The following is a 17,646-nucleotide window of genomic DNA, read 5'->3' as shown; positions in this document are numbered from 1 at the left end:
TCTACCTACACCTGTTGTATTCGGCGCATGTGGCAAGTACCATTTTATATTATTTTGTATTTCATTTAAAGGTTGTATTCGTCAAGAATCATTAGGTACATATGAAGTCCTAAAAATGGATCTAGCAACAGCAGATTGTCTCTTTAAACTTAATCACACATTTTTGAGAGGTGCACATGTGTTGCTTTAGAATATTTATGAGGCGCAGACCCAAACGCTCTGCTAAATAGATGTGAATGTCAAAAACCGGAAAGGTGCGCTGTGGTGCCCATCTGGTAGCACTTTCACGTAGCTTACCCCCACCGTATGTGCGCAGAGCAGACGGAGCCCTCTGCGTATCTGCAGGCAGAACTAATCTGAAAACCAAGGGACCAACTGGCCGCAGGAGATGAGAGTAAGACCCGCCATTAACCCTAAGAGGAGCGGAACCATAGGCTATACTTTCTTCTCAAATTATTATTCCCTCTCAAATTATTATTTTGTAAAAATGTTATTATAGTTTTATTTATATATATATATATATATATATGAGAGAGAGAGAGATCATTAACAGTAATTACACCATTATTGTTCTGCCTTGGTGTGTGGATGAACATTACGCAAATAGCCTACAATTAGCATGCACCAATCGCAACAATGAACTTTGACTGAACACATTTTAAATTATGAAATTCCAAGGCGTGGGCCTATATACTATAATAAGAATTAATGGGGAGTTTGGGATTGCAGCCGCTGGGAGCGGGGCTGTAGGTGGAGTGGGCAGAGAGAGGGGCAGCAGACAGCTCTGCGCGCTCAACTCTCTTCCGCGGTGAGCTGCACTGGGAAAATGAAGCACGACTCTTATTGCGTCACTCTGTGTTTGGGTTTTGAGCAGGAAACAGCATTTCCTCTTAGATTGTCGCAGTAGGAACAAACACATTATTTTGTCCTTACTCAATGCACCCCTCCGCACAGAACACGCGGAAACCGGCCAGAAGGAAAAATGCCTCCTTCGGAAAAGATAGCAGTTCTGATTCTCGGCGTTCTGGTGCTAGAATCGCCCTGGAATGCCCATCACAGCCTTGCCAGCGCGCTACAGATCCAACAGGCGTTCGCCTCTCAAAACCAGACAAATAACTTTGTGGTGGATGAGGTTAGCAGAAAAGTCTACCTGGCTACGGTAAACATGGTGTACCAGCTTAACGGGACCCTGAGCGTAGAAGTGGAGAAGAGAACGGGGCCGGTGGAGGACAACCTGTTGTGCCATGCGCCGCAGCTGCCCCAGGCGCCCTGCGAGCACCCCAAATCCCTCACCGACAACTTCAACAAGCTGCTCGAGCTGGACAGGGAGCAGGGGGTGCTGGTGGTATGCGGCTCGGTGTACCAGGGTTTTTGTGAGCTCAGGAAGATGGAAAACATATCGGAGATAGCCGTGGAGTTCCCCCCTCATGGCGAGAAGACAGTGTTCCCCAGCATGCTGAACATCGCCGCCAACCACCCTAACGCCTCCACCGTGGGGCTCATCTTCAGGAGCCACGGGGGTAACACCCGGCTCCTCGTCGGGGCCACTTATACCGGGGCTGGGACCCAGTTTTTCCCCAAGAACCACAGCAAGGAGGACCTGCGCTTCGAGAACACACCCGAAATCGCAATTCGGTCCCTGAACATCAATGATTTATCCAGGCTGTTCACCTATGACATCAACCCGTCCGAGGACAACGTCTTCAAGATAAAACAGGAGGTGAAGCAGAAGAATAAACTAAACTTCGTTCATGCCTTCATTCAGAAGACCTACGCGTATATTGCTATCAACAATGACGCGAATATGGGCCACAAGCAGAGCCAGCCGAACAGCATCCTTGCAAGGATATGTCTGGACACTGAGAACACACGAAAATCCACCTCGGAAAGCCGAAAGCTCACTGAGTCCTTCATCCAGATGCCGCTTCAGTGTGGATATAACGGAAACATCTACAACCGGCTGGTCTCCGTTCACCCCGCGGAGATCCACTCCCGGAGCGGAGAGGGGCTGGAATCGCACCTTTTCGGAGTGTTCACCAAATCAGACAGAAAGTCTGCCCTGTGCGCTTTTCGGTTCTCAGATATCGAGGAGGAGATCCGTCAGGGCCGGAGGAACTGCTCAAACTCCCCCAGCAGCGATGTGCAGGTGCTGGACAGCGTCATCCAGGGTTCGGGCGCAGCATGCGTACACAAAGGGAACCTTGTGGTAAGTGAAGCATTTTACACTTCAGTGAGATCTGTATGCTTATTCATGTTTGAGAGACTTGGTTGGAACTAATACTGTTTTGTATTATTTGATTTAGCCTAGATAACGTTAGCAGCCACAATTACGCGCAATACAGCGCCGTATTATTTGATTTAGCCTAGATAAAGTTGGCAGCCACAATTACGCGCAATTACGGCGCTGTTCGTTTCCCCAGTGTGCAAAATGTTATAAAAACATTGTTACATTTGTCTAAAATATTTATTTTAAGATTTATTTTATTATTGGATTTGCTTCTATAAATACATATTTCCGCAAATATATTGCTTTTGGCAACTTGGTATGACAGTTTGAATAATGAATCACCCCATATCATTTCTGGGGGGAAAGCTCCGATGTCACGAGCGCAGCCCAGGGCGGCGATTGTGTGAAGAATCTCCCAAAGCACGCGAAGGTTATGGGAACCGTGCAGGGATTTTCTGTGAAAGTCACATCCGCGCCAGCTCATTCAAGTTTAGGCCTACAGCCTATTGCATGTTGGAGAGGAAGAATGGATTTATGTATTTACATTTGTTAAAGAAAACTTTCGTTTGCCATCGATACACAACACATTAAATTAAAACGACATACAGGCTAACATTTTTTTTTATTTCCCTGGGCAAACTGATTACTTCTCTCAGAAAAAGATAGTAGGCCTATTTATTTTATGAGAAGCAGAGTTAAATAAATCGAGATTAATCTGTGTTGAACCGTGTTGTGTCAAATAACATATCACATTATCTCATATTTATGCATGTAATTCAAGAAGAAAAGTTTATTCTTATTAATTTACAGATCATGTCTATAAAGGCGGTTACTTTGGCACTATAAAGCCCCTCTCCTTATTATTTAGGCTAAAGTGTCCCTATTAACGGAAATGTCTCTTAACATGAAAAGTCTTTATGCCGCTCGCGGCATCTGAGGAATGTGAAATTCCATAGTTTCATTGTGGTGAGATTGACAGGTCGCTAGTTGTGACAAACAGGCTGTCTCCAGACCACTGCGTTGACAGTCAGATCGTAAAGATGCGGGGCTGTCCTATGAGCGGTGTTATGTCGTGCTGGCCTGCGCTGTAGGCTCCGGTAACCAGATTAGAAATCTCGACCGACTGTCGTTCTCCGCCTGTGTTTCCCCGAGGCCTGCAAATCTGCAGCTTGAAATGGTTGTGTTTTTCGTGAAGAATGTCAGCATTGCCCCGAAGAAGAAAGGGTTTTCTTGCTTTTGCTTTTAGTCTGCGGTGACCGGGGAAATCTGATATATTTGTAGCGTTTCTGAGGGCCCTCCATTGAAGGAAAGCCAAATATACAATTTATGATAAGCACAGAGGTCGAGGGTGGAGCGGCTCGTGGGAAAGATCTCTCTCTCGCTCTCTCTGTTGATTTCCACTTCACTGTGTTCTTCTTCGAGTCCTTACTGTTCCTTTGCCCTCCAAAATACTATGGACATTCGCTTGTGGAAGTCATCCAAGCATTCGAATCAAATGGAATGAATGTTTTGATATATACTCAAGTTTTCATTTTCACATGGTAAATGTTGACAACAGGCTACTTACTATATAACAGGCCTTCAGCTGTCCTGAACATTTAGAGGGAAAATTGCCAATTCTCAAGAAGACATAGCATTTTAGCTTTTCATAGTGTTATAATTACATAATTATTACAGTGTAGCCTACTAAAACATAAGGGTCCAATAAGGGTGTTACACTGTTTTGGGGTTATTTTTCTTTCCATTTATCTTTTTCTGCCTGCCGATATGCATGCCTGCCAGTCTCTCTTCCTGTAAATTGAGATATTTTAAACCAACTTTAAAATAAGATCTTTCTCTCTGTCTGTCAGCTGCAACCGGAGCAACTGGACTGTGGAGCGGCCCACCTGCAGCACCCGCTGGCCCTACGGAGGCCCCTGAGGGCCACGCCCCTGTTTGAGTCCCTGGGCCTCAGCTCGGTTGCTGTGGACAACATACACAACCATACCGTGGTGTTTCTGGGCACCAGCACAGGACGACTGCGCAAGGTCAGAGGAGATGGTTTACTTACATAAAAAACCTCTCAGGAATATCCACATTTATAAAAGAGAGAGAGCAGTGGTTTATTTATTTATCCTTTTTGTCTTGTAAAGGAGAAAATGTACAGTTGCTAGGCCTACTACCTCACAGTCTAACTTTGCTGCCGGAAGTTAAGAACAAACTGAATGTTCCAGAGATATTCAGCCATTCTTTTATTCAGGGATGTAATGACATTTATTGAAAATAAGTTAGTGTCAGGTGTAAATTACTATAGAGGTGGAACATCAGGGAAAGCTGATTTTTTTTAAAGAAAAGGGATCATTCCACTTATTAGGTGTCTTTTGAGTAATGCAACTAAACATTTTGATTTCACCTCATTTTAACGTTCTGTCATAAAGAGCACATTCAACTTAAGAAATCATGTGTTTTCCCATCTCAAGAGGTTAAATAAAAAAGGACTATAGTAAGTGCCTATTTAGTGCCAAATAAAGTAATATGGTTGACCGTAACAGGATTGCCGACTTCATCTTAAATCATCCATAATCATCCTTGTGACAGGGGGAATGGAAGCTTGTTGTGTGCAACAGGGAGAGGCAATTGAATTCAAGCTTCACAACAATTGTTAAATTGTTAAACATTTCTAGCCTGTCTATACATGGGTAACAGGGTTGAAGTATTATGCTCAATCCACTCAGTCTTCCACCACAAAACACCTGAAAATGGCCAAAAAGAGTAGAACCAGCTCACCTGCTTTTACACTATGATTTGACTATTAGATATTCAATGTTTCTTTTGAAAAAAAATATTTAAAAAGGAATAGTTTCACCATTTAAAATGAGAGTTCAGTTCACGTCACAGGGTTGACCTTAAAATTAGGGATTTTCTTTTTGATACCTTAAAATGAATCACTAATCACATGAAATAAATAATAATCTTCAGAAATGACTTTGTAAAAGCAACAAAATAACTAGGGCTTTACAATGATGGTGAATGCACAAAGGGACAAGATACTGAGGGACATGTCAAAATGCTGAATTTAGTCAGTTTAGCAAGTCTTTATTCATATTTAAAAAATGATTAATTGAATTTTCCATGTGGTCTCTAAAGGGCACTTCATTTAATATAACAGGCTTTTACAATTCTATATTTGTACACAATTTATACTTGAAATATGAAAGTAGATATGGCAAAGGCACTCATTTCGTGGAATGACCCAAAGAAAAAGATGAGAAATCTGAAAATAACTGAGAAGTAGGTCTAAGGGTGCTGACCTGTAAAGAATGACTGCTGAAAGGTACGGTAATAAAGAAAGTTCCCATATGACATGACTGACTGTATATAGCCTCGTTATTGTTTATTTTATTATGTTACTTTTTATTATTTTTGACTTTAGTTTATTTGGTAAATATTTTCAAAACTCTATTTCTTGAACTGCATAGTTGGTTAGGGTTAAGGGCTTGTAAGTAAGCATTTCACGGTAAAGTCTACACCTATTGTATTCGGCGCATGTGACAAATAAAGTTTGATTTGATTTGACTATCACTGTTGGGGATTAGTGAACTACATGTTGTTAATAAAAAAAATGTTGCCATGTAGCAGTGTAGCTAACTACTAAAAAGAAAATATGGTTGTAGTAGGCAGTAATTTCCTTTCTTTTTCAGCACCAGAAACATCGTTTTTGTGTTTAATTGGTTAAATTAAACATTCTGTTAGCATTTGACCCCAAAATGACCTGTTCTTGCAATTTGTAGCTATGACATTTCAGATTTGCATATTATGATAGTTTTTCACAAAGTAGTTTGGATGTAGTGAAATACTTTTCCCCAGTAACTTTAGTTCAGTAAAATATATTTTTCTTAAGGGTAGCTTTAGTGTAGCTTAATTTCTTCCATTGTGATGTAATTGGTAGCTTAGTAAACTATATTTTTAGATTAGCTTCCCTAACACTGCTGACAATATAGCGGGTCGTTCCATGTCATTTCAGCAAGCCATGACACCCATCATCCCAGATTGTTCTGAAATCATTTCCGTAGTTAGAAAAATACCAGATAAGCATTCCTGCAACATTATTTTGTTGAAATATAATTTAATTTCTGATAATTTAAGCTAATTCATTGCACCCAAATTGGCCACTTTTTGCTAATAATGAGAAAGACATGAGGAATAATGAGAAAGACATATTGGGGTGGGATTGGCGTGGGACATGGGTGGGCCCGTGGGTGGGCCCGTGGGTGGCTTTGACCATTTATTTGAATTCCTCATGTCTAACTCAATGTTTAAAAAAAAAGTTTGGTCCAAGTCAGTTGTTAGGTACTATATTTATTGAATATTATATGAATCCTATAAATTAAAATGGCACATTTTGTGTGCAATCAATTAGCTTAATTTCTCAGAGATCAAATTATTATATTGCAACAAAGTAATGTTGCAGGAATGCTAATCTAATCTGTTTCTAACAACAGAAACTATTTCAGAACAATCTGAGATGGTGGTTGTTGAAATCCTCTTTCTGGTGCTTTTTGAGGTGGAACGACCCAAGTACAAGGACAGAGCATCTGCAATGTGAGGACATTTGCTTTACTGTGGGTCCTGGTTGAAGGATCAGGTTGAAGATAAAGTGATGCACTATGAATTCATCTCAGCTATTGTGGAATGAAAACGTCTGCTTTTATTTTAGGTAATTCTTTGGTGTGTCCAGATGTGGTACACTATCCTTGATGCAGAAACAAGTATTATAAAAGATAAAGTAAGCTTTATGTGACATCTTTTTGAGTGCGGCACGTCACACTTTTCTGGGGATCCATCATGATGTGACTCACTGTCACACGGTGTGTGTTTAAGGGTCCGTCTCTCTAGTTGTTTGGCCTACAGTCTGGGAGCTCAGCTGTAGAACATCTGCTGCCACTGCATCCTATGAAAACCTCCCTCCTGCAATTAACAGAATTCCTTAATTCTGTGTCAGCAGCACACCAAGTCACCCCTGACTGAGCCAACAGACTAGAGAAGTTACAGCACTGAGAGCACCATGAGCTATACCTCTACTCTCAGCAGTGTCTGGTAGAAACAATACAACCCAGTCTGAAAGCTTTCTGACCATATTGGTTTGAATTAGACTGGTACCTTCAACAACATTAGAAAAATGTTGCTGGAGGGTGTCTTGTTTTAAGCCTCCTAAAAAAGCTTTCTGATTTGTTTAGCCTGTTCCGAAGATAATTGGTCATCGGGATGGTTTGTGTTTATGCCGGATGTATGGTGATGGTTAAGGTGGTTTGTGTGTGTGTGTGTGTGTGTCCATATGGTCTACCTGATTGCATATTTAGGTTTTGGAAGGGGGGGGGGTCTGCCTGTGTCCTTATGCTACTGAGTGAAAGGGGTTTGGTGTTTACCCAGTGTGCATACCCCATACCCCATGATTATGTGCTGCGTGTGTTCTCACAGAATTAGTGTGTGTGTGTGTGTGTGTGGGGGGGGTTAAAATGGAGCATGTAGTATGTGTTGCCTGGGGGACATACAGTATGTATCTTGCGTGTGTTCATGTTCGACACACAGTAGGTCTATGTGTGTTTTATGGTGTGTGTGTGTGTGCGCGCGCGCCCTGGGGGAAGCTCTGCAACAGAGTATAATGGTGCTGTTAGTGTTTGTAATGTGATTCTGGCTGTGAGCTTGGCTCGGGCTGAATAGTACAGAGTACAGAAAAACAGTAGAGATTGAGTTAGGCCTCTGCTACTGGGGTTAGGAGACCCTAAATGAAGTAATTCCAGCCATGTTTAACTAATTTTGCCACTCACTACAGCAACACTGTCTCTCTATTTCACTCTCTGTCTCGCTCTCTGACTCACTTTCGCTCCCTGTCTCTTTCTCTCGTTTATTTCCCTCTTTCTCAACCCCCTCCCATATCAATTTGTCTTTCTTTGCCCCCCCACCCACCCACCCACCCACCCACCCACCCACCCACACCCACACACAGAGAGAGCTTGGAGCAGCTGAGTACTCCTGAGTTGAACAGAGTCTTTCATGTTGGGACAGACAAACAGAGAGCGAGAGCGGCAGTGAGTGACCTCCCAGTATGCATGTGTCTTGTTGTTTGACCTGGCTGTGCCCTGTGCCTTCTCACCCCTCCAGCACTTCCTTCATTCTGCCCAGGTGGCTCTCTATTGTGACCCTGTATGGTTGATCTTTATTGTTGTTTGTGTGCGTGTGTAACCGGTATGAAATGGCTAGCTAGTTAGCGGGGTGCTCGCTAATAACGTTTCAATCGGTGACGTCACTCGCTCTGAGACCTTGAAGTAGTTGTCGCGGTTTTTGTGAAGGGAAAGTAACGATGCTTCGAGGGTGTCAGTTGTTGATCTGTGCATAGGGTTGAAGCCCAGGTATTGGTGAGGAGAGGGACAGAAGCATAACTGTTACACGTGAGCATTTGTGTGTTTGTTTGTGCTAGTGCTCATGTATATGTGGGTGTTTGTTTGTGCTAGTGCTCATGTATATGTGTGTGTTTGTGCTTGTATGCGCGTGCCTGCATCTGTGTGTGTTGTGTTGTGATGTGTTGTGGTTGGTCACTAGAGAAGTAGCCCAGTCTGTTTGAAACCAGGGCAGTCTCTAGCTGGTTTCCTCAGAATGGCAGGATGTCCATTGAGCTGAGGCTGAAACCGCAACCATTCAGAACAACAAACTCTCTCACTGTCTATGTGACAGGAAGTCACAGCCTTAGTATTTATTTTTCTATGTATCACTGTATGTGTATGTGTGAGTGTGTATGTGCAAGAATTGCACAGATTTGATCATTTTCTATAAAGTGTTATGTGTTTCACTTTGTTTGTGTGACTTACAGTGGCATGTTTATGTTTGTGTGACTTAATGTTAAACTGTCTTTTCTTAAAAAAGCATTTAGTTAGGTGACAATTCCAGTATCACAATGTAGTACTTTCAAGGGAGATTGTGCTGGAGTTGACTAAAGTTATGTTTGCTTAAACCCAAATCACAGCCCAGTGAAACTATGTAGGTGTGAGACAGGAAACCAGAGCAGAGCTAGCATGTTCTTCCATTTTCTGTATGACTTAGAATTCTGCATCTCACAGGAGGGAGAGAGGAGCACAGATGGCCAAGTTAATTAATCTGCTTACCTTGGAGAAGTAGCTTACTGCACATCAGCACAGCCATGTAGTCTGCCTTTGTATTAATACTACAAACACACAGAACTTACCTTTCAGGTTGAAAATATACAAAAAGGGCTTAATACATGAATTCTCTCAAATAGAAAACCAAAATGGAAATGATTGTTGATTACTTTGACTATTGTTGTAGGATTATATGGTGTTTGTATGTTTCTAAGCACTCTGCCTTGTGTCCCACAGCTGACCCTCCTGAAGAACCTGACTGTGGCCAATCAGTGGGCTCTGAAGCTCCCAGCTGGTGAATCAGTGCACCACATCATGACCTTTGATCCCTTGGACAGGAACTACCTGTACCTCATGACCTCTCACCATGTAAGGCTGTGGGATCCATACTTTTATCCATCAACTAGACTCAGTTAGACTGGTTCATGTTCTCACTGACACTGACATTGGTTTAGTTTGTTTGTTTGACATAATATGCAGTGGCCATTTTAGCATGTACATCTTGGTGGGGCTCACTCCACCAACATTTTTTAGATGCATGCTAGAAAAGCCACTACACAACACAACACTAAACAATACCTTAATTGCACTATAACGGTGACAAAAAACTGTTAGGGCCTACATTTAGATGCCCAAGTTCCCAACTTGGATGATTGTTCAAAACAAGCTAGTTTTTTTCTGAGATCCCAGTTGTCTTGAACTCACTGAAGTCTGAGATTTCCCAGTTCAGAGTTTCCAGTTGTTTTTAACGCGGCAGAAGTCATGATGGATTGACAGCAGTGCCAATGTTGGATGTTTATGCTTTTAAGTTTGGAAAAGAGACCCTTAAACACAGACTTGGACCACACACCCACTCCACTGAATAGCAGGCTAGTGATTGCTTTGCAATGCTTGCAGTTAGCCACTGATTCCTTCCAAACCACTCATTGTTGAATTTGCGTTTTCCAACTTGTTGTGTAATGTTTATGTCCAATGGCTGATGAGCACCGATATTTTTTATCTATAATTTCTCTTCATTATTTATATTCATATGACAAGGTGTTGCGACTCTAGGGGCAGTATTTTCATTTTTGGGAAAAAAACGTTCCCGTTTTAAATGGGATATTTTGTCAGGACAAGATGCTTTAATATGCATATAATTGACAGTTTTGGATAGAAAACACTCTAACGTTTCCAAAACTGTAAAGATATTGTCTGTGAGTATAACAGAACTGATATTTTGAAAGCGCTGCGTTCCAATGAGTCCCTATTGAGCTGTGAATGTGCTATCAACCAGCTTACGCTTTCTACGTATTCCCCAAGGTGTCTACAGCATTGTGACATAGTTTTACGCATTTATGTTGAAGAATAGCCGTAGGCGGCTACATTGCGTAAGTGGTCACCTGATGGCTCCCAGGGTGACTCTCGCGTAAAATGCAGAGGTAGCCATTACTCCAATCGGTCCTACTGAAAAACGAATTGTCCCGACGGGTATATTATCGAATAGATATTTGAAAAACACCTTGAGGATTGATTATAAACAACGTTTGCATGTTTCTGTCGATATTATGGAGCTAATTTGGAATATTTTCACCGTTTTCGTGACTGCAATTTCCGGGCCATTCATTTCTCAGCCAAATGTGAAGAACAAATGGAGCTATTTCACCTACAAAAATAATATTTTGAAAAAAATGAACTTTGGCTATCTACCTGGGAGTCTCGTGAGTGAAAACATCCGAAGTTCATCGAAGGTAAACGATTTAATTTGATTGCTTTTCTGATTTCCGTGACAAGGTTGCCTGCTGCTAGCAAGGCATAATGCTATGCTAGGCTATCGATAAACTTACACAAATGCTTGTCTAGCTTTGGCTGTAAAGCATATTTTGAAAATCTGAGATGACAGGGTGATTAACAAAAGGCTAAGCTGTGTCTCAGTACATTTCATTTGTGATTTTCATGAATAGGAATATTTTCTAGGGATATTTATGTCCTTTGCGTTATGCTAATTAGTGTCAGGCGATGATTACGCTCCCGCATGCGGGATGGGGAGTCAGTAGAGGTTAAAAAGGATTTGCCAGTAGATTGACGACTTGATTCATGATGATGACTGCTTGTCTAGCTTGCTAGCTATGATTTTGAAAGTATGATGTTGATATGATTAGTCCAATCAAATCTCAATAGATATAACGTGATTTGACGTAATTTTATCTGTGGCCAATGACCTTGAGCCTTCTTGGATGGGCACTTCTAATGTAACTATGGCAGCACCCAAGGGGCTTAAATTTACGAGCTCTCCCTGTAGATTTTGCGGTGACGTAGTGTCCCCATGAGTGACGGAACACTGAGCCAATCACGGCGCAACTAAACAACATTACCAACTCCTACACTCTGTATGGCTCCTTCACCACCACAGAAAGCACTAAGCTAGGCTGAAACACCTGCATTTTGGAGCTGCCTTAATCAAGAAAGCAAAAAAGAGACCATTGTTTGCAAACTGAGATGTGACACATATTAATGCCAAAATAACATGCAAAACGGGCTCTGCCCTACCTGCCCTGAATGACGGATCGCCACTGGACCTATAACATTTGTTTCTTTTTGCATTTTCCTGGTTGTGCGTAGTGTGTGGTCATATTTCTTTTAAAATAAAATGTATATTATTTAACAGTTATTACAATTCTGTTCTATCAGATCCTCAGATAAATCAGTTCCCATCTTTTTAGTGAGACAACACTTTAGAGAGGAGATAGCAGGAGGTTTGACAAACCAAAAAAATATAGATGAGCAACTATGCATAGCTTTGTCTGGCGTTTTATAAGGATGTGTTGCCACCTTGGCAAATGGTGTAGTATGTGAAATAACGGATATAGGTTATGAGTCAACCGTGCACAATGCATGTGGGAGAGTGGCTGCAGCAGAGGAGTGGCTGCAGCAGAGGAGTGGCTGCAGCAGAGGAGTGGCTGCAGCAGAGGAGTGGCTGCAGCAAAGGAGTGGCTGCAGCAGAGGAGTGGCTGCAGCAGAGGAGTGGCTGCAGCAGAGGAGTGGCTGCAGCAGAGGAGTGGCTGCAGCAGAGGAGTGGCTGCAGCAGAGGAGTGATTGCAACAGAGGAGTGGCTGCAGCAGGAACTGCAACGCTGCTCGGTTTTTCACACTCAGCAGTTTCCCGAGCGTATCAAGAATGGTCCACCACCCAAAGGACATGCAGCCAACACTGACACAACTGTGGGAAGCATTGGAGTGCACATGGGCCAACAACTTGTAGAGTCCATGCCCTGTACAACTCAATATTAGGAAGGTGTTCTTAATGTTTGTTATGCTCAGTGTTTTATGTATGGTTTGTTGAGTGTGTGTATATATGGTTCTGTCCACAGCTCCTGAGGGTGAAGGTAGCAGCATGTGGCCAGTACAGATCCTGCAGTGACTGTTTGGGTGCCGGCGACGCCCACTGTGGCTGGTGCACGCTTGAGAGCAGGTATTTACATTTATTGTGAATCTGAATTTACCTCATGAAGTGTGCAAAGTTTACCCGTGTAAAGTTTTAAGGTACTTACTGTGAAAGGAGTGAGAGTATACTATGATAAATATGCCTCTGTCAGTGATGTGGGTCTCTCTCTCTCTCTTTGCTCTCTCTCTCTCTCTCTCTCTCTCTCTCTCTCTCTCTCTCTCTCTCTCTCTCTCTCTCTCTCTCTCTCTCTCTCTCTCTCTCTCTCTCTCTCTCTCTCTCTCTCTCTCTCTCTCTCTCTCTCCCTCTCTCCCTCTCTCCCTCTCTCCCTCTCTCCCTCTCTCCCTCTCTCCCTCCCTCCCTCCCTCCCTCCCTCCCTCCCTCCCTCCCTGAGGGCTATGTTGGTTAAGGCTGGGTGATAAAAGCAGATCAACAGATGAGAAAGGGGGTTAGTTATGTGCTTGGCTGACATGGCCAGGGAGCACCGAGGGAGGGAGAGAATGGGGATGAGGGAGAGAGCGAGAGAATGGGGATGAGGGAAAGAGGGAGAGAATGGGGATGAGGGAGAGAGCGAGAGAATGGGGATGAGGGAAAGAGTGAGAGAATTGGGATGAGGAGAGATTTGAGGACTGAGCAGAGAGACAGCAACACAGAGACAGACTAACACCATCTGTCCATCTCTCATCTCCCTCTCGCCTCTCTTTATTTATCTTATATTTATCCCTTTCTCCCTGTCTGTTATTACTTTTTTATTTGGTAACTGTTAGTTAATGTTTTCTTCTACACTCTTATCCTCATGTCTCTCTTAAATCTGGTCATCCTTCTCTCTTTGTGTTCTCTTCTCCTCTCTTTGCTCTCTCTATCTATCTCTCTATCTCTCCCTCCCTCTCTATCTCTCTCTCTCCCCTCTCCCTCTCTCTCTCTCTCTCTCTGCCTCTTTCACTCTACCTCTACAAAGGCGTGTTGATTGTGATGATGGTGGTGGGAGGGAGATCGCACACTGGCTCCTTTGAGAAGAAAATGTCAAGTGTGTATTTATGCGCATATCAGTGTGACGTGTGTGTGTGAGTCCGGGGCACTGATGTCATCAGCGTGTGTATGGTGGTGTGTTTGGGAGGTCACCCTGGGCTGCTACTGGTGGTAGGGCTCGAGCAAAGGGGGCTGTTATCAGGGCATCAGGGGTTGGTGTCTGTGGGTGGATGGGTCCTCTCTGTCACCTCTCTGACACTCACACTCAAACATAATGGGAGCTGAAGGATTATCTCATCATTGGAGAATCTGCCCGTCTCTCTGTGTGTGTGTGTGTGTGTGTGTGTGTGTGTGTGTGCGCGCGTGTGTGTGTGTGCGTGCGTGCGTGCGTCAGGACTGTCTCTATGCCTTTGTATCTCTCTGTATGTGTGTGTGTTATAGAAGGCCTGTAATTTTCATCATAGGTACACTTCAACTATTACAGACAAAATGAGAAAAAGAATCCAGAAAATCACATTGTAGGATTTTTAATGAATTTATTTGCAAATTATGGTGGAAAATAAGTATTTGGTCACCTACAAACAAGCAAGATTTCTGGCTCTCACTGACCTGTAACTTCTTCTTTAAGAGGCTCCTCTGTCCTCCACTTGTTACCTGTATTAATGGCACCTGTTTGAACTTGTTATCAGTATAAAAGACACCTGTCCACAACCTCAAACAGTCACACTCCAAACTCCACTATGGCCAAGACCAAAGAGCTGTCAAAGGACACCAGAAACAAAATTGTAGACCTGCACCAGGCTGGGAAGACTGAATCTGCAATAGGTAAGCAGCTTGGTTTGAAGAAATCAACTGTGGGAGCAATTATTAGGAAATGGAAGACATACAAGACCACTGATAATCTCCCCCAATCTGGGGCTCCACGCAAGATCTCACCCCGTGGGGTCAAAATGATCACAAGAACAGTGGGCAAAAATCCCAGACCCACACGGGGGGACCTAGTGAATGACCTGCAGAGAGCTGGGACCAAAGTAACAAAGCCTACCATCAGTAACACACTACGCCGCCAGGGACTCAAATCCTGCAGTGCCAGACGTGTCCCCCTGCTTAAACCAGTACATGTCCAGGCCCGTCTGAAGTTTGCTAGAGAGCATTTGCATGATCCAGAAGAAGATTGGGAGAATGTCATATGGTCAGATGAAACCAAAATATAACTTTTTGGTAAAAACTCAACTCGTCGTGTTTGGAGGACAAAGAATGATGAGTTGCATCCAAAGAACACCATACCTACAGTGAAGCATGGGGTGGAAACATCATGCTTTGGGGCTGTTTTTCTGCAAAGGGACCAGGACGACTGATCCGTGTAAAGGAAAGAATGAATGGGGCCATGTATCGTGAGATTTTGAGTGAAAACCTCCTTCCATCAGCAAGGGCATTGAAGATGAAACGTGGCTGGGTCTTTCAGCATGACATTGATCCCAAACACACCGCCCGGGCAACGAAGGAGTGGCTTCGTAAGAAGCATTTCAAGGCCATGGAGTGGCCTAGCCAGTCTCCAGATCTCAACCCCATAGAAAATCTTTGGAGGGAGTTGAAAGTCTGTGTTGCCCAGCAACAGCCCCAAAACATCACTGTTCTAGAGGAGATCTGCATGGAGGAATGGGCCAAAATACCAGCAACAGTGTGTGAAAACCTTGTGAAGACTTACAGAAAACGTTTGACCTCTGTCATTGCCAACAAAGGGTATATAACAAAGTATTGAGATAAAGTTTTGTTATTGACCAGATACTTATTTTCCACCATAATTTGCAAATAAATTCATTAAAAATCCTACAATGTGAATTTCAGGATTTTTTTTCTCAATTTGTCTATCATAGTTGAAGTGTACCTATGATGACAATTACAGGCCTCTCTCATCTTTTTAAGTGGGACAACTTGCACAATTGGTGGCTGACTAAATACTTTTTTGCCCCACTGTATATGTCTGTGTGTGGGTCTCTCTGTATATCTGTCTGTGTGTGGGTCTCTCTGTATCTGTCTGTGTATGGGTCTCTCTGTATATCTGTCTGTGTGTGGGTCTCTCTGTATATCTGTCTATGTGTGGGTCTCTCTGTATATCGGTCTGTGTATGGGTCTCTCTATATACAGTGTCTTGCGCTAGTATTCGGCCCCCTTGAACTTTGCGACCTTTAGCCACATTTCAGGCTTCAAACATAAAGATATAAAACTGTATTTTTTCAACAACAAGTGGGACACAATCATGAAGTGGAACGACATTTATTGGATATTTCAAACTTTTTTAACAAATCAAAAACTGAATAATTGGGCGTGCAAAATTATACAGCCCCTTTACTTTCAGTGCAGCAAACTCTCTCCAGAAGTTCAGTGAGGATCTCTGAATGATCCAATGTTGACCTAAAGGACGAATGATGATAAATACAATCCACCTGTGTGTAATCAAGTCTCCGTATAAATGCACCTGCACTGTGATAGTCTCAGAGGTCCGTTAAAAGCGCAGAGAGCATCATGAAGAACAAGGAACACACCAGGCAGGTCGGAGATACTGTTGTGAAGAAGTTTAAAGCCGGATTTGGATACAAAAATATTTCCCAAGCTTTAAACATCCCAAGGAGCACTGTGCAAGCGATAATGTTGAAATGGAAGGAGTATCAGACCACGGCAAATCTACCAAGACCTGGCCGTCCCTCTAAACTTTCAGCTCATACAAGGAGAAGACTGATCAGAGATGCAGCCAAGAGGCCCATGATCACTCTGGATGAACTGCAGAGATCTACAGCTGAGGTGGGAGACTCTGTCCATAGGACAACAATCAGTCGTATATTGCACAAATCTGGCCTTTATGGAAGAGTGGCAAGAAGAAAGCCATTTCTTAAAGATATCCATAAAAAGTGTTGTTTAAAGTTTGCCACAAGCCACCTGGGAGACACACCAAACATGTGGAAGAAGGTGCTCTGGTCAGATGAAACCAAAATTGAACTTTTTGGCAACAATGCAAGATGTTATGTTTGGCGTAAAAGCAACACAGCTCATCACCCTGATCACACCATCCCCACTGTCAAACATGGTGGTGGCAGCATCATGGTTTGGGCCTGCTTTTCTTCAGCAGGGACAGGGAAGATGGTTAAAATGGATGGGAAGATGGATGGAGCCAAATACAGGACCATTCTGGAAGAAAACCTGATGGAGTCTGCAAAAGACCTGAGACTGGGACAGAGATTTGTCTTCCAACAAGACAATGATCCAAAACATAAAGCAAAATCTACAATGGAATGGTTCAAAAATAAACATATCCAGGTGTTAGAATGGCCAAGTCAAAGTCCAGACCTGAATCCAATCGAGAATCTGTGGAAAGAACTGAAAACTGCTGTTCACAAATGCTCTCCATCCAACCTCACTGAGCTCGAGCTGTTTTGCAAGGAGGAATGGGAAAAAATGTCAGTCTCTCGATGTGCAAAACTGATAGAGACATACCCCAAGCGACTTACAGCTGTAATCGCAGCAAAAGGTGGCGCTACAAAGTATTAACTTAAGGGGGCTGAATAATTTTGCACGCCCAATTTTTCAGTTTTTGATTTATTAAAAAAGTAATATGAAATATCCAATAAATGTCGTTCCACTTCATGATTGTGTCCCACTTGTTGTTGATTCTTCACAAAAAAATACAGTTTTATATCTTTATGTTTGAAGCCTGAAATGTGGCAAAAGGTCGCAAAGTTCAAGGGGGCCGAATACTTTCGCAAGGCACTGTATCTGTCTGTGTATAGGTCTCTCTGTATATCTGTCTCTGTATGGGTCTCTCTGTATATCTGTCTGTGTGTGGGTGTGAGAGAGATCTATGTTTTAAGATGTTTAATATTCTTCTCATCAACACGCATC

General features: G+C 42.9%; 1 protein-coding gene across 2 annotated transcripts in view; it reads left to right on the top strand.

The window, feature by feature from the left end:
* Positions 1–611: 611 nt before the first annotated feature.
* The window catches only part of plxnd1 (plexin D1), a 124,787-nt gene continuing 107,752 nt past the window's right edge, over positions 612–17,646 (top strand). Inside the window, exons 1-4 of one of the 2 annotated variants that reach the window (XM_036947419.1) lie at positions 612–2,206; positions 4,078–4,254; positions 9,598–9,729; positions 12,710–12,810. In XM_036947419.1, coding sequence (XP_036803314.1) covers positions 983–2,206; positions 4,078–4,254; positions 9,598–9,729; positions 12,710–12,810 — 1,634 coding nt within the window. In that variant the 5' untranslated portion in view covers positions 612–982. The remainder of the gene's footprint in view (positions 2,207–4,077; positions 4,255–9,597; positions 9,730–12,709; positions 12,811–17,646) is intronic. The other variant, XM_036947420.1, reaches the window with a different exon arrangement.

Source organism: Oncorhynchus mykiss, chromosome 16 (assembly GCF_013265735.2).
Source record: "Oncorhynchus mykiss isolate Arlee chromosome 16, USDA_OmykA_1.1, whole genome shotgun sequence".
Lineage (NCBI taxonomy): Eukaryota > Metazoa > Chordata > Actinopteri > Salmoniformes > Salmonidae > Oncorhynchus > Oncorhynchus mykiss.
Note: the sequence above shows the minus strand (reverse complement) of the source record. Positions and strands in the feature narration are given on the sequence as shown.